The sequence below is a fragment of the Oreochromis niloticus genome, linkage group LG14 (assembly GCF_001858045.2).
Source record: "Oreochromis niloticus isolate F11D_XX linkage group LG14, O_niloticus_UMD_NMBU, whole genome shotgun sequence".
NCBI classification, from domain to species: Eukaryota; Metazoa; Chordata; class Actinopteri; order Cichliformes; family Cichlidae; genus Oreochromis; species Oreochromis niloticus.
The window spans coordinates 14,713,924-14,734,515 of NC_031979.2; the positions used below are offsets into that span (position 1 = coordinate 14,713,924).

Consider the following 20,592-nt stretch of genomic DNA (forward strand, 5'->3'; position numbering starts at 1 on the left):
TTACACATTCGCGTAACAAGCAAAAGATCCCCGGGCGGAGACACAAATCCCCTTGGGGTTGCACCAGGAATTGCATTTAGCGTTAAAAATCTGGGAGCAACCGACAGTAGCCTTTCATAGAGTAGCTGTTGCTGCACAGGACACATCACGTCTTCAAGAATTTCTATGGTTTGAAAATATAGCTCCAAGTGATTTTTTTGTGATTTAAGGACTTCTGAGTGTGGCATGCCTAATTAAAGCAGTCACCACTTCATATCAAAAAAGAAAAAAAGGTTTTTACATGACTAATATATCTGATTTATGACATATCAAAGATCTGTAAACATACAGGTGTCAGTGTAACAGCGGTGCTGTTGAGTTTTAATGCAGTTCCCCACAAATAAAGTGAATAAAATCCGGGATTCACTGTTTTATCACATAAAAATAGCTCGGCCTACTTGGTCCCATCTCAATCCGTGATGCGCTGCTGAGTCAGGGCATCAAATCAGTGGCATGATTTAGAGAAGGTGAAAGCTGGGAGGATATTAGTTCTCTCGTTGAAGCCTTTATTTGCTCTGCTGTGATGGGTTTAATGACAGAAAGCTCAACAATAAACATGATTTGTAACGCACTCGGTGCACAGAGCTGTACTTTATTTCCCCCAGGACTGAACTCAGGCCGTCTGTCTCTGCTCAGGGAGGCAATCATCAGAGAAGTGTGTTTACAGACGCTGATGGTCATCTCACTTTTGTCTCCTGGTTTTTAAGGTGTTTTTTTTCCAGCTGAATCAGGACATCAAAGTTGCAAACAAACCTATTTGTAAAATGTTTGTAAAGCCATAAAACAATATAAACAAGGTGATCTTCTGTCAAGCAGGGGAAGAGATTATTAAATTGTTTTGAATAATGAGCAACTGCAGATCTCAAGATCAGGTGGGATGATCTTAAAGGATATCACATGAGGAATAATTTGATAAAAATCACATAATCTCTGACATTTATCAAATGTTCTCCATGTCATATATGATGACATCATTCCCTGAACTCTTATAAGAGCGCATCTGATGGAAAGCCTGAGGTGAATTTGTGTCTTTCTGCATGTCCTTCTCTCCTTGTTGCTGTCCATCTACTGTCATCTGTCTTCTAAAACCATCCAATACTGTAAACTCCAAGCTCCTCTTCCCCGCACCAACAGTTTGTTTCCCCTAAAATAAATGTCCAAGTATATTCCAAAGGAAAAAACAAACAAACATATCATTTTGTGACTTTTTTTTTTTTACCTTGTCCTCCAGAAGTCTTATTGTTGCCAGCAGCAGCTCCAGATGTTTGTCTCTGCAATACAAAAAAACCAAAATGTAAGAGTCAGTGGAGCGCAGATTTCTTCTCATTTTAATCCACCAGACTTTACTCTGACAGCACCCTGCCTTTGTATCCAAAGGGCCTGACTACGTGCCACTGGTCTGTGCTCTTATTGGTTATTAAGACCCAGTCTCATGATTGGTTCTGACATACTGGAGGCTGAGCTGGCACGCCTTCACCATGACAGCCAGAGGGGGTCTTAAATGTGGCCACATGCGCTGGGCAGTGCAGGCCCTGTGGACCAAGGAGCCCGTGACAGTAAAGACAGAGACCGACACCGTACCTGAGGGGTTGCTCTTTACTATGACTTGTCACTGTGACACTACAGAGGTCACAATAGTAGCAACATGTTTTCTTTTCTCACTATTTATGAGATAATATAAGTATATCTTATACAGCCTCATGCAGCTGGATGAGTACTTAAACCTTAGTTTTAAATAAGGGCTTAAACGTCAATTAAATGAGGATGTGTACATTGTAGTTTTATTGTATAATAAAGTCCAATTACATAATGTACCTTCATTCTAATACCACATTTCACATCAGTTTATAGTATTAAAAGTATATATTACACATTCATAGGATTTTTATAGCCTATTAAATAAAAAGGTGCACGGGTCCAAAAAAACCCAAAGGACATTAGTAGGTAGGTAAGCAGGACTGTTTGCTAAATACCTTTTAAATAAATAAAATCTAGATGTTACATAATGCAGATAGCCACGCTTAGCTGATATAGCATTATCATTATGCCTTTAAACACTAAAGCAGCGACATTTAGCTAAATGCCATGTCTCATTATCCAACAGCCATTTATTTGCCACATCATATTAACCCTGTATTCCAAACACACTCGCTTTCCCCCATCAAACTGCGAACAGGCACTAATCTCTAGAGAAATAACACACACACACTCGCACACGCTCAGTTAATGTATGTAATACCCATTTCTGCCAACGCAACATGTGATTTTCTCAGTGTGTACATAAAGTGAGAGCAAACACCGGGGAGTTTGAAAAGTTTTACCTCATAATGAGATATCAATCTGCTGGGAAAGTAAATGTTCATCTATTTTTTTTTAATATCGGTCATAAAAACAAGTTTATGTAAGAAAAAAACAAATATATAGCTCTTGGTATGTTAAAGTGTTTGGGATCCAGACAGGTACTCTCAGCATTAGAGGCATGAAAAGGGTAAAACATTACAGAAGAGTATAAGAGTGACACTTCATCACACTGAGCAGATTAGGCAAAGCTATTCTTAGAACCATATTATAGCTTTTAATATGCAGCACAGCAAGAAAGACACGTCATCATCATCATAAAGGAACCAAATAAAAGAAGTAAAGACGGATTAAGGAAAGGAAGGGAGGAGGAAGGGAGGAGGAAGGGAGGAGGAAGGGAGGAGGATGCGCTGAAAAATATATAGATTTTCTTAAGCTTCAGCTGGTCCAGAATTTAGTTGCTTGTATTGTGACTACAATCCACTGACCATATCACTCCTGTTCTGCAACAGCTTCACTGGCTCCCACTTAAATTGCACATTAATTTCAAAATGTTTCTATGGCCGTTCAAGCCATCCACAGTCTCGCCCCTCCATGTCTGTCTGACCTTCTCCAGGTTGCCACTTCCCCTCGCGCTCTTAGATCTTCTTCCTCCCTCCACTCGTCTCACAAGAATAGGGTTCAGAGCTTTCAGCTGGTCTCCTCCCTGGCTTTTGAACTCATAATCTTTAAATATTAAATATTATAAGATATAAAATATCTTTTCTTTTTTTTTTAAATAGCAAATTAGCTTTGCTCGCTTAAACCCTGGGCACTAAGCCTGGGTTTAAGCGACAGGAAGCATGAATATGATGTCACTGCACTTTTATTTACTTGTTTAAAAATATATTTATAACTTTTGTCATTCAATTATTGACACGCAGAGCATTCCCTACAGTGTTCAAAATTAATGGAGCTAAAAGCAGATAGCATCAAATGATCCTCTTGTTTGCTGCTCCACCATATCAGCCCATGCTAATTAATTCAGTATTAGCTATCCCTATCCCCAGGCCTGTGTTTGGGCCCGCCTTGGTGGCCCATTTATCTTCAGAGCCACAACCACAACATATTACTACTTGCTATAGACCCCCAAGTAGTAATATGTTGTATGTAGAACAAATCTGTGAAATGCTGGAAAGAGTAACTGAGGAAAACAAAGACATGTTCTTATTAGGAGATTTTAATATCAATTGGTCACCTCCTTCTTGTCCTTTAAGGAAAAAGATAAGTTCATCAGCGTCGGCTTGTTGCCTGTCTCAGATAATCACCATTCCCACCCGGGTCACGGTCAACGCAGGAGGTCATAGGTCATCATCATGTATTGATCATATATATACAAATGTTCCTGAGCATTGCTCTAATATTGTTTCTATTCCAGTTGGTTATAGTGACCATAATCTTGTAGGTTTGACCAAGAAAATGAAACCACTGAAAACTGCACAATAGATTATTTTTCATAGATCATACAAAAATTTCAATGCAGATAAGTATATTAATGACGTAAAAGAAATTCACTGGACTGACATCTACCTCGAGCGTGACCCTGATTTGGCATCATCTATGTTTATTGAAAACTTTTGCTACCTGGCTGACAAACATGCCCCCTTAAAAAGATTTACTGTTAAAAAGAACTATGCACCTTGGCTAGATAATGAACTTAAAGCTGCAATGTCAGAAAGGGATATAGCAAAAGCAAAAGCACATAAGTCTGTCAGTCCACAAGAGTGGGCAAGATATCGCGAGTTAAGAAATCAAGTAACTAAATTGAATAGGTGCAAGAAGAAAGAATATCAACTTAAGCTCAAGGAGGCCAATAAGGACAGCAAGAAGGTGTGGAAAGTTTTAAATAATATAATGGGTAGAGATCTTGCTCCGGTGGTGTCTCACATCTACACGGTGGTACGTTTATAAGTAAAGCTAAGGACATAGCCAATTATTTTGTGAATTACTACAGTAATAAAATAACAAATTTAAAATCTAATATGAGCAGAGGCGATTCCACCTTATCACGTCGTCTTATACAGGATGTTATCATGAATAATAAGCAATGCCAATTTAAGTTTGAGGCAGTGAATGCGGAGATGGTAGAGCGCTTATTGATATCACTTCCTGATGATACATCCTCCGGCTCTGATAACATAGACAGTAAACTGCTCAAAGTTGCAGCCAAGTTTGTGTCCCTTCCTATATGTCACATATTTAATAGATCTTTGGCATGCAGCTTATTTCCATTGCAGTGGAAAGAATCGAAAATAATTCCCATTCCTAAAAACAAGAATGACGTTTTTAATGGTGTCAATAGAAGACCTATTAGTCTACTCCCCGTTCTAAGTAAAATTATGGAGAGGATTGTCTATGAACAAATTCAACATTACCTAACAGAAAATCAGTTACTCACTCAGTTTCAACATGCTTACAAACCTGGTTATTCCACCAGTTCAGCTCTCATTCACATGACAGATAACTGGTATAAATATCTAGATAATGGGAATTTGGTCGGGGTGGTATTTTTGGATTTTAGTGCTGCATTTGATTTGATAAATCATGATCTTTTGATAGATAAACTAAAATGTTATGGATTTTCACCAGCTGCTTTGTGCTGGATGGAAAGCTATTTGTCTGGAAGAAGGCAAAAGGTTTATTATAATGGTTATTTCTCGGAGGGCTATGAAATGAACTGTGGTCTACCCCAAGGCAGCTGCCTCGGTCCACTTCTCTATTCAGTCTTCACGAATGATTTGCCGTACGTCCTGGATAAATCCCATCTTGTAATGTATGCTGATGATTCCACCATGTTTTATTCAGCCAGTAGCTACTCTGAATTGACAAGTGTATTACAACAAGATTTGCTGAACGTGTTTGACTGGATAAGTAAAAACAACATGATTTTAAACGTGTCTAAATCCAAATCCATGTTAATAGGAAGTAGAGTACGCTTAGTCAACTGCCCACAACTAAATCTTTCCATAGCTGGATCGGTATTAGAACAGGTCACCCAGATTAAATTACTTGGTGTTACCATAAACCACCACCTTTCATGGTCTCAGCACATCAACTCTGTTGTCACAGCCCATTGTTCCTTCAGTGGGCTGGTTTCAGTCATTATGCAAATGTACTGTTTATAAGGTTTGGGGAAACCTGCAGTCAGCTGAGACTGAAGAAGTCACTTGGATGAGTGACGAAACGTTTCTCCCACAAAACGCTACGTCCAGATGAACAGATTCAACTTTTGGAGATCAACTCTGTTATTAAGAAAATGGGACAGGGCATAGCTATAGCTAGGAAATGCTCCTTTTATATTACTTCTTCAATTATGAAAGGTGTCATTAATGCACTAGTATTATCTCATCTAGAGTACTGCTCAATCATTTGGTCAGCAGTTAATAAGACAGATCTGAACAGACTTCAGTTAGTCCAAAATAGGACGGCTAGATTAGTGTTAAGGTGTTCATATTATACAAACATCGATAAAACACACGATAAACTTTCTTGGCTTTCTGTACAAGCTAAATTATACTATGGCTTACTTGTATTTTTAAAGAAAGCAATACTGGTAAACACACCACACTTTTTTTATGCTCAGTTGCAGTATCCAGATGAAATACATAATCATGCTACACGATTCTCAACTAACCACAATTTAGTAACTCCTCGAGTTAAAAGTAACTTTTTGAAAAACTCTGTTATATTTAGAGCATCTTTTCAGTGGAATAAGTTGCCTTATGCAGTTAGAGAATTGGCTTCTATTCATACTTTTAAAAATCACCTAAAAGCTTATTTAGGCAGTTTTTAATTTATTTGTAAATATTGTAAGAGGGTAATGTCACTTGTAATGGAAATTGTGTATTTTGTTTGAGTGTTTTATATATTTTTTTTATATTAACATGTTTATATTTTCAGAATTGTAAAACTTTATTGTGGATGTAAGAGCCAAATTATGTGGATATTTTGCATCCAATTTATTGTGTAACATTTTATTCGATGGTATTTGATGGTTTGGGCCCCAGGAAGACTAGCAACCACTGTTGTGGAAGCTAATGGGGTTCCTTATAAATAAACAAATAAACAAATAAACCGAAGGGTTCTGTGGAGAGAGAGCGTGCAAACACTCCTAACTCACTGTCACTTTAATAAAAATCATTATGCACAGAAAGTAGACACCCTAGAGGAAATGCTCCACTAGCAAACTTTTAGTTTAAATTTCTGCTGCTAATAACATTTTTTTGCAGTGTGAGTTCCATCTGAAGCCACACACATGGTACAAGGCTGGAAAGTCCCCCGTGCAATCACTGTGAGTCGATTTGAGCTCAGACATGTTTGTCTGCGCTCAAGTAACTTTCTTGTAGGAAGTGACTGCAGAAATTACAATGTCAATTTAACATCAACAATATGCATTTTCATATTCATAACCAGGGTGTGAGTGATCGTTTTTCCCTTATGTATCGAGGAAGAGGGGATAAGAGAGGAGAGCAGGATCAATACCTCCCTCTGCAGTTAAGATGTAGTCTACAAACATTGGCACTGGGAAGATAAATGACCTGAATCAACTCTCTGACTGCCTCCTGTGGTCCAGAGAAGGGGGGCAAGAGAAACTGAGACTTTCAGCATTTGCAGTCTAACGTGTCCCTGGAGCCTAAAGTGGGTGTGACCAGAAACCAGATTATCCAACATGCTTTAGAGCTTTAAAATAATAGTGCACTGTGGTGGAGAATTTATGGTTTGATTTCTTGCTGAGAGAGAAACCGATAAAACTCTGTTATACCTGGTAATAGTTCAGGGGATGATTCTGTCCTGTGATTGGTTAGCCGGTTGTTAGCTAAAGGAAGACTTTTAAAAAAAAAACCTCAAAAACCATCAACATGCAGTCAGTTTGGGCTCTTTCACTTAGTGCAACTCTCATTACTCATACAAGTCAATAAATGCCTCAGAGATCAGAATGCAATGATTATATCATAAGAATGTGTTACAGATTACATTTTATTTTTACATTATTTCATAGTTCCAGCTTTTTAAATATGCCAGTTTGCTACACTTCCTTTTACCAATTCTGATCATTTAAAAGCTTTGGCTGTATTCCCCAACTGGTTGGGTGACTGGCAGTCGCTGTGACATTGCTAAACCCCAATGCGAGCAGGTTTGGTGATTGGTCGATGACCAACTGGTAACCTCTGGTTGCTAGGGAAAAGTGTGAATTCCATGACCGGTTTGCAAGCAGTTGCAAAGTCCCTAGCTTTTAAAATGTTGTAAACAATGCTGCACAGTAAACCTCCTTGTGACTGCTTTTATCACTAGCAGGTTGCCATGGTCACCGGTAGTTTCTGTGTTGTGTGCAGACTCTGAAATTGCCCACTGGGCAGTAGTGCAACTGTGCAAACGTGCGACGTAAAGTGGAGAACATCAATTTTCACATTAAAAGTTGGTTATTTGGAAATGTGTTAGTTACAATAAGATACAAAATTTACCCTGAAGATAAAAAATCTGTTTCCTACTCGCGACATGCTTTTTCAAGTCTCACTAAAACTCAGAGAGTAAATGGTGGCGTTTGCAGCCAAGTCGGTATCTTCCATTAAACTATCTGCTAGCAACCAAAGCAGGTTTTGATGATCTCTTGTGTCACCCAAGAACACCCCTCTAACAGTGTTTGCGCAGTACGCAAATTAATTGTATTTCTTTTTAAATATTTAAGGTAGCCATTTGATATAAACCATCACCAACTACTGGCTGCAGCCCCAGAAAACAAAATAAAACATTTATAAATGGACTCCAAACGTTCTGCTTGTACAATTAACCAGACAGCAAGTCATGTTATTTATCAGATAAATGTGCCAAATTAGTGAAGGTGAGCAGAAAGCTACAGTCGCCTGCAGTTTGTCTGTAACAAAGTGGTCATGCCACAAAAGTAATGTTTCTTTATCCCAATGCAGTTTAAACAGGCAAGTTATGAAAAGAAACTGCTTCACATATATACATTCAATGAGAGGAAACTACTACAGCTACGAGGCGTTAGCTAGTTTTGGGCTGTTTTCATGGTGGATTTGGACCATTTTAACACATCTTTCTGTGGTACTGACCTGCTTTGAAGCAAATTTAATGCACTCGTTCAAAGGACCTCAGCTTTTGCCTCTTTTAGTACTGGGCTAACTTTTTATCACTGGAGCTAGCATCTTGGCTGTCTCCAGAATTTAAGCTAAATATAGCTTTGTAGCAAGTTAGTCGCAAGACTAGCATAAAAGAGGACTGAAGATAAAGTACAGAAGATGAAACAGGGCCTTCACTATATTATACTATCCTATACTTAGCCGAGTTATTGATATATTGAATTTTACTCATCTCTTTTCTATATATCTTTTATTATTTTATTTTAACCTCGAGTAAATTCAGTGGGAAACAATGAGGAGAAGCCACGGTAGCAAAACAGAGAAAGAAAATGGTTTCATTTAGGGAGCATGTATCTGACTGCCTCCTGGGGGATTTAGCTCCTGCTATTTTCACCGCAAGCTTTTAAAAGCTATTCACCTGCTCGGTCAAAGGTTTCCCATTCGGTCATGTCAGATGGGTTTCCATGGTTTAATAGCTGAGGAGTCAAGAAAACATCACGTTACGTGTCCTCTTTTCTCAGCTTCTCTCCCTGCATTATTAATCCAATGCTTTCAATGAATTTCAAACGGCGTGCGCTGTGCTTTGATGCTGAGGAGAAGCACGAGCGGTGCGAGGGTATGAAATATCCACGCTAACTCAAAACACAACACAGCTGTGCCTTTTGGGAAGAAAAGTCTAATTTAGGGCTGGTCTTTGATGCAGTTCAAACCAAAACAAAACACTGATTGCTTCAAGTGTGTAAAAAAAAAAAGTGCATACAACACTGCAGGTGATGCCTACCTGTCAAGCATGTGTTCCTGATTTGTTCTCACTTTTGCATTTGTCTGTCAGGAGAAAGCTGAAGGGAAGTGACTTTTAAAATTCACATTAGAGTAAAACAGCTGAGCTCTCTTCCAGTCACCCCTGCAGCGCCAAATAAATATCAGGACCAGATAAGAGCACTGTTTTGTTCTTCCTCGTTACTAATCCCAGTTCAAAGAGAGTAACTGAGTCTCTCCAGCAGCCTTTAGTAATAGCCATGAAATTAGCAGCTTCCTGCACTGGAGCTATTGGAGCTGCTATTTCACAATAGACTAATGTGGCCCCCAGAAGCTACCGTGGCACCAGTTGACTGGGAGAAAAGAGGCCAGTCAGACTGCGTTGCACTGCATCAGTACTCACTGCACACAAAACTAGTCTCAAGCTCATGGGCCTGAGTCTTTTGTGTTTGCTTTTGGAGCTATAATTTTGATGTAACGTCGCAGCTTTATTACAACAAGACCATTCACAGATATTTTTTTTTATTTGTATCACTAAAGCAGTCCAACAGGCCTATTAATAGACTCAGTAGCATAAAAACAACTTACCTACACTTCTTCCTCTATTTATCAGTCCATTCCATTTATTATAAACTAAGCATTTTCACCTCATTTAGGGTTGTTAAATGGTTACAAATTACATATAACCATTCATATCCTTCACAAAGGGTATGTTGTTCATGGTCCTTTAAAGCCAAACGATAGTGCCAACATTTCAAATGACAGCATTTACCATTTATGGCTGTGCTCCAGCAAGAATTTATATAGCAGTTAATCTGTGTTTCCCAACAATTAATCAGACAATTAAATTCAATAGAATGTAAGGAAGCAGCCGTGGTGGTGTTTGCAATCTGTCTCTAACCACACTGGAGATTATAGCTGAGATGGCAAGTTCAAGTTTCAGTGAGAGGTTGTTGCGTCATTTAGTCATCAGCATTAATATTTCACTTTTTCCACAGTTACTGCTGAAATATACACTGTGTGTTAAAAAATTACTTGTTTATCCTCTAAATTGCTACAGAGTATGTCTGAGGGTGGTTTTCATAAATCTGGTAGCCACAGTTACAGCACGGAATAACAACTGTGAGGCTTTAAAGGCATCAGTAGAAATCACTGACTCTCTTCTCTTAGATAACACCAGTGCAGATGTAAGCGTTGCTTACGATGAGGAGTTGGAAGTAAAAACTGTGAAGAAGACCTTTCGGCTAATAGTTGCTGATTTATTCTCCCTGTGGAATCATGGACCAACTATTTACCGTTTAGGAAGTGCAGAAATAGTCTGATCAGGGTTTTCTTGGGTTCTTGGAAGTTTATACTTAAACTGTCCGGTCTATTAGGAGAGTCCCAACAGAGGGCTGTTGTTACATGCCATCCAGTCCTTGTTTAACCTAAACCTGAACTCTGTCAGTGTCCTTTAAACAAGGCCAAGCTGTTTTTAGTGCTCTTAGTAATGATGAGGAGATACAAGTAGCCAAGGTTAGTTGCTCATACAGACTGTTTGGGTTTAGCATAGAGATGGGGTGAGGACCTCGTCCATATCTCCTGTGTCAAAGAAAGCCAAATGTGATGGCATTTAATCTCCCTTTAGAGGTTTTACAGGAGTAGAACCAGAACTCCAACCCTAATGCAGGATTTATGGCACTTCATGTGTGTCTGTATGTGTGAGTATTTGCGAACACAAACCTGCCTAACCTGTACAGACATGCTTGCGTGCACAGAGTGGTTGTATGTGACAGCGCCCCCTGGTAACAGCAAACAGCTACTACACTGGGGCGCACAATAAATTGAATTTTAATCTCGATCATGATTTTAACTTCTCACAATTAAATGAATGTGATCAAGCGATATTGAAAATGTGTGCCTGGCAACAGAACTTAATGTAAAAGCAAATTAAGTGCAACCATGTGTCAAGAAAAACTCAGTTGTCCGCAAGAGCAACAGTGAGCTATCCATCCAGTATTTCATTGGGCCAAATATTTTTATCCAAATTTCTCCAGTACACGTGCTGAGTGCAAAGACTTCACAAAAATGATGCAGATATGTGACAAAAGCCGTTTTCATCTGATTATTTGTCTTTTCTAAAGTGGCCACTGTACGTAAAAGCACATAGGAGAAATAGAGAGTAATCTCACAACTGTGGAGTGTTTTTTATGAGTTTTATTTGCAAATATCATGCAGATACAATGAATAGAGTGAAACGATTTAATTTGCTTTTCAGAGATGCACTTCGGTCAAGTGACTGAATGTCACATTTGTCTGCAAAGATGCTTTAATTTTGATTTCTGATTTAATTTTGATTGATGCTCTCTAGCACCAATAGAAACATTTGAATCTCTCCTCTGACACAACCAAATAATCGTAGATGTAAACGTCGCCATAATAATGGTGTAATACTAAAGTTACAACAGGTTCTGCAGGGTTTAACAGGTTACAGTTTGGCTACAGTTCAAGAAGCGTCTTGAGGTCATTGTGTTTATGGCAAGAGTGCTCAGCTCAGCACTGAGGTGATGATGAGAAGCTATAACACTCGAGTGCAACGGAGAGAGGAGGAGCCATTAAGGCCGAGCTGCTCTGGAGCTGAGCCAAGTGTAAATTGCAATAACAGCAGCGCTCGATGAGTGAGATTACTGAGGGGGGAAAGGGGGCTATCCTCATGCTGCAGATTACCCTGCACTCGAAAAAAAATCAGTGCACCTGTAGAAAGGATGGACGAGGAGAACAAGACACAGAATTTCCTGCACTGAGGAACAAACAAGTAGATGAGAAACCAATCAAGCAGAAGAAAACAGTAATTACATGATGATGAGGGAGATAGAGAGCAGAGAGATACATATTGTGCGTCTCATTAATCATTTACAGACTCAAAGGGACACAAGGTCAGCAAACAATGCTTTGATGTGTGTGTGTTTGTGTGCCTTTAGGTGAAGTTCACAAACACAAACTACGATTGCAGCGCACCGCATGCAAATCTGCTGTTTCTGCATTGCAATTTTGTGCCTCGGGGCTTTCAATTACAGTACTGCAAGGAGAAAACATATACGCGTACAGTGCAAACAAGAGTCCCTGCACGCATATGTGCTCCTAAACACCGGGTGAGTCGGGCAGAATAACAGAAAATCCAGTGCGCGTATACCATAAGCGCATTGCACATCAGAGAAATGTAAATATGTTTTATCTCTGATTGGGCATTCATCTGGGGATGGAGAGGGAAGAGAGCGAGGAGGTTTTTCAGAGAGAATCCTTTAAATCATCCTCCTCCTTTCATTCTGCTGAGAGCGAGCCTTTATTTTCCTCACTCCAAGTCAAAGTCGGTTATCTGCCCTGCAGAATAGGATGCTGCAGGCGAGCCGACACTTTGAACCTGACTTTTGTGTGATTTATCATCAAGTCGTTAAACTCCAAGTTTTTCAAAGCATTTCTTGTTCTGTGAGTGTGAAGATTAACATGCGTCTAAGCAAAAAATACCAAGTCAGTGCTTTCATATTTAATCCTTATGTAGTTAGGTCTGCATAAAACAGGTCGAGATGAATGGAGCCTTAAAGGAGTGCTTCTAGTGCCATCCTGCAGTTAGACACGATCTGAGGAACTGGTGGTTATCCGATGATTAACCTCTATGGGCCAATGTTTCAGCACCTCCAGTGTTGCCAGCAGTGAAGACTTTTAATGTCAAAGTCAGCGGATGGTAGCCAGTGGTTTCGAGACTACATGTGGCCAATGAGTTATAATATTATATTAAATATGATGTTATCATTCTGTTATTTTATGGTATTTCTTTTGAAAATTAAACGTGATATAGATAGAAAAGGATAGAGGTGCTTCTCTAATGTCTGAATAAGAAACAACAAACAGAGTAAAACATGGCAGGTCTGAGGGACTGTCCAAGAATAGCAACACTATTTTACATGAGTGGGCGGTGATTTCATACCTGTTGATCCCTAAACTGGGCAACATCACAACCATGCTGCTGCCTGGTTATTGTATTGAATTTTTTCTCATTTATGACGTTTTTTGCCCACAGATTCAGCATAAATCTCTGGATGACCAGTTTCAATTGCAAGGTGACTACATGGGTCACCTGCAGGAAGCAACGATCACAGTTCAGCTCAGAGCGACTGCAGTCACATTCAGACAGATTGGAAGTTTGTTAATAATTGCTGTCTAATTTATATGCACAGACATTTTCTCAGCTTGTTGCAGAATGCGTCTGCACTGATGAGCGCAAGTTGTCTGCAACATGTGTCTTTGCAATAGCAGATTCGACTCAACTGGTTGCTACCTGGTTTTCTATATAAAAGCAAAGTTGCAGAGCACCTATGTCATTCTGCATACAGACTGTCATTCTTCGTCATTAATTGTGGAAGAATTTCTGTCTCAGATCTTTGATGTTCTGTCTGGAATGTAAGTAGTGGAGGTGACTTCTGTTCAATGGGATTTATATGTATGTAGACGGCAACACATTTGTAATTATCAACAATTTATCACAGATAACTGAGGTATTATGACAAACAGATTGATCCCCTAACTGAAAGCCGACTAAAGAGGTTTACACACTAAATGCACTGCAGAAAAATTACACAAAATTCCACATTTATCGGATTCATACTTGTAACATGTAATGCAAATCCGCAATGAAACCGTTGTGTTTGCAAACAATTCAATGAAAAAGATGAAGATGAAATCAAGAGATGGTGAGCTGATCCTGATGTTTCTAAACAAGAAAAAGAAGAAACTGAGATTCTGGGTTCATCCGATTGTCAGGGAAAGGCAGCAACAGGGGGAATTTCAGTTTCCTACAAATTTCAGGATGTCAGTGTGGCAGTTTGAGCTGTTGTTGGCAGAGGTGGGAGAGAAGAAGCTGATTGACCCGGAGGAGATTCTAGCTGTGTCTGAAGTGAAACAGTGATAAATTACTACTCCCATATCATTGTACTGATCAGAGCTGATCATTCACATTTGAAAAACTGAGATTGACCCAAAAAATAATTCCTAAATTACGTGGTCAGTGTAAAAAGCTAAAATATTTTTAAAACAAGAAATATTCACAAGAATTTGAAGGCAGTGAGCGAAACCCTCCACTCTCTTACTGCTGTTTTACTGCTACAAAAGTCATGTTGAAGACAACAACTGACTATGAGTGGTCACAAACCTGGTCCCTGTTTTTGAAGCAACCATTTTAAAGCCTACAGTCACAATAATTTTGATCCTGCCGCGATCTCCAACTACTGTTTTTCCTAGTGTGACTGTAAGTTTAGAAATAAAAAGCAGATTTAAGCCCTGTCCCCACAAATGAGGGCCAAACACTTCATTGCCCCTCATTTCCTCCACAGTGTGCGAGCACAAGTCTTCATCGCTTCCATCTGTTAGCCTGCACAACCGAGCCTTTAAGGAAACAAAAGCGGCAACAAGGATGTGAGGCATCAGCAGGAAGAACTGAAGTGTTAGCGCTGCACTAAAAATAACAAACTCGCCATGTCGGTTAAATATCTGTTCCAGAGGCTTCACACAGTAACGTACAGAGATACGTGCGCGGCTGTAGACGCCTTGTTTCCATGACACTGACATGTTCATAAAGGCGTAGCGCTCTGCATCTGCAGCCTTTATGGCCATGTTCTGTGCGTTTCAGGATGCTGCTGTGCTGTTTCCCTCTCAATGCTCTAACTTTACTCTCCACCTGCCTCTTCAGCTCTTCAGAAATCAGCGTGTTCATCCTCACTGTGCAGGCAGTGGGAGTGGGTGTCTGCGTGTGCTCTTTACTACGAGTGTTCTGTGTGTGTCTGCGTTTGCGTGCGCTGGATTGTGTGTTACAGACCACTCATCTGTATGAGCTCCATTGGCAGTTACATAAACCATACTGTCATAAGGGCCACAGGGCGTCCTGAAGCATCGCCAAATCAGTGCTGGGTCAATAACTCCTCACTGCAGATTTTTTGGATTTTCTTTCCTTTGTTGGGCGGCCAGTGCACGTCTGGTTGAGAGTGTGGAGGAAGTGGGTGGGTTCTTACTCCTGCAGTGCTGCACCATGAAACATAATTACTGAGTTTCCCTGGATGTTTTTTTTCCTCTCTCTGGAAAGACGGGCAGTAGTTTGACCACAGTAATTAGAACATAAAGAGAGGCTTTTATGAGTCAAAGAGAGACATTAAGTGAGCATTAAGGTTGAAATGTGTCTGAGCTGCTACTCTGCATGTGAATGTGGCGTTCATGCCAAAGGAAAATGGTATTAATCACTAATGACAACACAATTACTAGTAGAGTTTTCTCTTTCAACTAAGCTTGCACCAAAATAATGTTTTAAATGGAAGTTTGGCTCAAAACTGGTACATTTTCATTCTTTTGTGCCAGGAAAACAACTGTCTTATTTTATAAAATTATAAAAATTGCCTTTTTAAACCCTTTCATCGCTGCCAACACATCACTGTTGTGACACAGCTGCCACCAGTAAACACTGGCAGATATTAACCAACGCTGTTGCTCAGCTCATATTTGGGTGCATTCCCAATACTGTTAAGCTAAAATGCTCTCAGGGAATACACCTACCTTCAGCAAAAAAGGGGCTCCTGTTAAATTGCTGAGTGTCGGTGCGGGAATGGCACTGCGATGAAGGAAGGTGCTACTTTTACAAATAACGACTCGAGTTGGCTTTCCTCCTCAGTGGAGAATTAGGCTACGTTCACACTGCAGGCGAAAGCGCATCAAATCCGATTTTTTTGACCCTATGCGACCCGTATCCGATCATGGTATGACAGTGTGAACGGCACAAATCCGATATTTTCAAATCCGATTTGGGTCACTTTCGTATGTGGTACTGAATCCGATGTTTTAGAAAGTGACTGCTGTTTGAACGGTCATGTCGCATTAAATCCGTCGACAAACTCCTTGTTCCCCTCTTTTCTCTTCCTCACTACTCCCAACACCGTCTAGCCACCTTTACTTGTGCCTGTCAGTGTGAGAGACACACTTTTAGTTGTTTTGCTTCCTTTGCATTCCTCCGAGTTTCGGGCTGAGGAGGGCTTTCGGTAAAATTACGAGCCTAAGAAAAACAGCAGGCCGGCTGTCACGCAACCACGGAGCCCTCCCTGGAAAAGCTCAAATCAAACCTCTCACACTGACTCACAAAAGTCTTTTTCTTTTGTTTTGCTTTGCAGCAGTGAAAGTCTGAGCTCTCATAATGCGGTCAACACTAAACAAAGAAGTGCTAATGCCTTTGGGGCCCAGAAAAAAACAAAAACTACAAATATCCCTGGAATAAAAATCATTTGTTTTCATGGTGTGCTAGTAAAGGGGAAAAAAAGCTGTTTCCACTGAGAGAAGCAATGAGGGAAGGAACAAGAGGAAAGGAGGGGGAAATGCATTAGAACCCCCCTTCAAATTATTTTTTCAAGCTTCCGTCTGTTACACAAATTAATGAGCCTTGAAATTGGCGAGATTACATCTTTCTGTGTTTCTTTCACTAATGTGGGCGTCGCCAGTGTCTGGGGATTGGTTTTCCTCACGTTGGCATTGTACATTGTGTTGCCACAGACTGCACTGACCAAAAGAGCCACAGACTAACCAGCAAGCCAGGAAATAAACGTGAGCGGCTTGAGGGTTCGTTCAGTAAGCCAGCTGATTTGCCAAAGCTTTGCAGCAAGAGTGAAAATTTGTTTCTAGTTTAATCTTTTTAGCACAAAACCATCTTCTCACAGAAAGTTCAAGTTGTTCACAGAGCTAAATAAAGCCAGTGGAAGAATATTTCAGTTAATTTACAGGTGTTGCTTCACGCTGACTTACACTTTCATGTCTAAATAGTGGGCGTTTTGCTGACCTCCTCTGGTTAGCTAAGCTTAAAGACAGGAAATCTTAACCTCCAATGATCACTCAGAAAACCCGCCCACAAAAACGTTCATTCATACACCAACCAGTGTTGGCCAAGTTACTTGAAAAAAGTAATTAGTGAATAATTATTGATTACTTCTCCAAAAAAGTAATCCCATTATTTACTGATTACTTATTTTCAAAAGTAATTAGTTATTTAGTTACTTTTTAAAAACATGATACACTAGCTGAATACGTAATAAAGCAATAGACCTTTCAGCCCAATTCTATTTTTTCTGCATAATCCATCATATAAAATTGAATTTTAATTTAATTTGTGTTTACACTCATTCTTTCAAATAGATGCAAGTAAAACACAGCAAAAAGCAGGAGTGGGGCGGGTGGAGGTTTGCCCGGTGCTACAGCGGTCATGTCTGTGAATTTCACATTCCCGAGGCGGCTTGCTAGGTGCTTGCTCAGATTTGAAGTTTAACTTTTCGCTGTAGAAAGAAGTTTTCTTCCCACGCAGAGTGTACAGCGGACGCTAATGTTTCTGTCACTTTTTGCGGACTAAAACTCAAAGTAATGTAAGTACGTCCACACTTTAAACGCTGCGCAGTCGTACTCTCTCCCACACTCCAGGTTATCCATTGTTGTTCTACACACGCCTGTTGCTGCCACGGGCGTCGCGCGCTCGTACGTCATTGTCATGAGACACTCTCACAAACCAAGTCACAGTTTAGCAATGCAGTAATGCAATGTGCTTACGGGAAAGTAACAGTAATCTAATTACTTTTTTTGCAATAGTAATCCCTTACTTTACTTGTTACTTGAAAAAAGTAATCCGATTACAGTAACACGTTACTTGTAACTCCGCATCTCTGCTACTGATGATGTTTAAATTTTCTTGTGCCTTGTGTTGGTGGCATTTTGAATTTGAATCTTTGTCAAACTTTATATTTTTTATGTTTTCTGATCAGCTGTTAACATGACATATGGTTTGATATTGTCTAGTTTCTGCATACTCTGATCACACCTGCTTAATCAGACCTGCACATATGGACTGTAGTGATGGGTACGTTACACATTTTTGTGTTCTTCAGCCTTATTTCTGTCACTTCTGTTTATTTTTATTTATTTTTATTATTATTTCATGAAATCTGAAATCACACTGTAAGATCTTTGTAAACAGACTTTCTTGCCTCATCTATTGTTTTATTAACCAAAATTATATTTGCACCTCGAAAGCTTCTGTAGCTTCTTGCATTAACTCAGTTGTGTGGCTCACAGGAATGGTTATTTGTATTTTGAAGCAGATGAGGTGAGAATGAGGAAAAAATGAATATTTTGCATCCTGGAAGCTTCTTAGTTTGTTGACCTGTATAGCCGATTCATTAGCATAGCTGGCATAATGTGATAATTGAAGTTTTGGCTTCAGCTTCTTTGTCTGGCTCAGGATCACTGACCATTTTGATCTGATGAGCTAACATCGAAGTAGACCGGCTTGTTTAGAAGCGGGCCAACCGCCTGGCAAGAGCTCTGTTTTTCAGAGGCAAGCGGCCATCATTTGACAGGGGGAGTAACATAAAGAAAGCATGCTACCTAACCAGGCGACCCAGATAGCGCCACAGTCTGCCTTTGTGGGCCAGGCAGCAGGAGAGTATCTTTGCAAATGAAGTGAAAAGAGCAAGGTGTTCAAATTAAGGCTCTAATTATGTGGAATGACGATCTGTCCTCTGCTTGTGCCGTCCCGTCGGACATCGTCAGATAGAAACGGCCCACAGAGCAACTTCCTGAAGAAGAACTGGTATTTGATGTGTTAATAATCAGGAATCAACTCATAACCTGGAAACTATTCTACAAACTTCCTTTCTCCTTGTTCAGTGGGTTCCCTAATGTGTATTTCTTAGCAGTTATAACCAGCAGAACTGTGGATAAAAACAACAAGTGAGGAATTAGAAAATAATTAAATCACTGTAAAATTAATTTAATTTAAAATAATTAAAACATTTTTCTACAGTTATTTTAAGACTTGCGTCCAAGACTTTTCTGACACACATGATGCCCATTGAGAATTTGAAAAAAGTAAAAGTAGGTCACAGACAGTTAACAGAGAAAAGCCAGTTTCCTTTTTTTCTTTTAGTTCTTGAAGTTTATGTCAGAGAAAGGTTAGTCTACTGTCCTACCACAAGAGGCGAAAGTATAGAAACCACCAGCCTACTACCAACCTAAGATCTTCATCAGATTGTAGAGAGTTCAGTCTAAGAAATCTAAAGGTGGGAGAGGAGTGGGTGTGGATTTAAGGGGAGTGTGTCTGTACTTAAAAGGAGCATGGACCGTGTATAAAAGACAGACGTAGCTGCTTGGACATCACTCATTGGTTACTGAGGTCCTGTTTTAAAGCATCAAGCTGAGCATGTGATCATCGCCAGCCTGATGCTTTGGAAGCAAATGATGAGCAAAGGATTGATCTACTAAGATTCCCCGCAGAAGTCTAAATCAGGCTTTAGTCTCTCATCCTGCAGATGATCCTTGTTCTGCTCTGCAGCCTTGGTGAGTTCAGTAAAGAAGCACATGAAGCAGAAAATGCAGAAGGTTCTTGTTCAGGTGATCCTACAATTTGCAGTGGAGCTTCAGAGCAGAATTAAGATTACTGTCATAAGGTACAATCCAACACAGACCGAGGAGAAGCTCAAGCAGCTGATAGATCTCAAAGACTGCCACAACAGCAACCTGGCAGTAAGAAAACACAATATAGGAAGGGCCAGAGTTAGCTGGTTAGCAGCAACTGAACTTTCAAAGTAATGCCAAGGGGATTGTCTACTAGTTTATTGATTGTAAACAGCATTGTTGTCTCAGTTTTTATTATTCCCAGCGGGGACGTGCAGAGGCCATGAGTTGAACTGTGTCTGCTCAGATGAAAAGTGTTTCAGGCAGATTCACTCTGAGCAAAGACGGGGACCTGAGGGCCATGAGGAAAAAACAACTTTACTTCTTGCATCTGAGCGATTGTGTGCTATTTGTTTTACCATTTCTGGCTTATGTGAGGAAGGAATGCAGAACCTACTTTTATATTTTGGCATTGCTATCCAATCACATGACTGGGAACGATCTTCTGGGAATGGAAGAGGCAGGTCAGTCCAAACTGAATAGAAAAGATTCAGCTCTTAATTTATGCCACCAGATCTGTGTTTCCCCTCAGATCTGATCACCGCAGACATCCTGTTACTTGTAACTCCAAAGACCCACAATGTAGAAATGAGAACACAAGTCAGGCTCCATATTTGTCCATAATTGAAAGAAAAGAGAATACTGCGATTAGACTTACAGCTTTGGTAAATTAACCACTCCAATTGGAAAGTGTCACCGCCACTGTGTTCATTATAAAAAATAGCCCAATGCTTCTGCAGGAAAACATTCAGATCAGTTCTGTGGTTTATTAAAGAAACAAATAAGACGTCACACTGATTATTGTTACAAATATATGTGCTCAAAAACATCCCTAGAAAATGAAACCAATAATAAT

General features: G+C 39.8%; 1 protein-coding gene across 1 annotated transcript in view; it reads right to left on the bottom strand.

The window, feature by feature from the left end:
- The window catches only part of pcp4b (Purkinje cell protein 4b), a 44,093-nt gene that overhangs the window by 13,604 nt on the left and 9,897 nt on the right, over positions 1-20,592 (bottom strand). Inside the window, exon 2 of the mRNA XM_013269291.3 lies at positions 1,259-1,310. Coding sequence (XP_013124745.1) covers positions 1,259-1,310 — 52 coding nt within the window. The remainder of the gene's footprint in view (positions 1-1,258; positions 1,311-20,592) is intronic.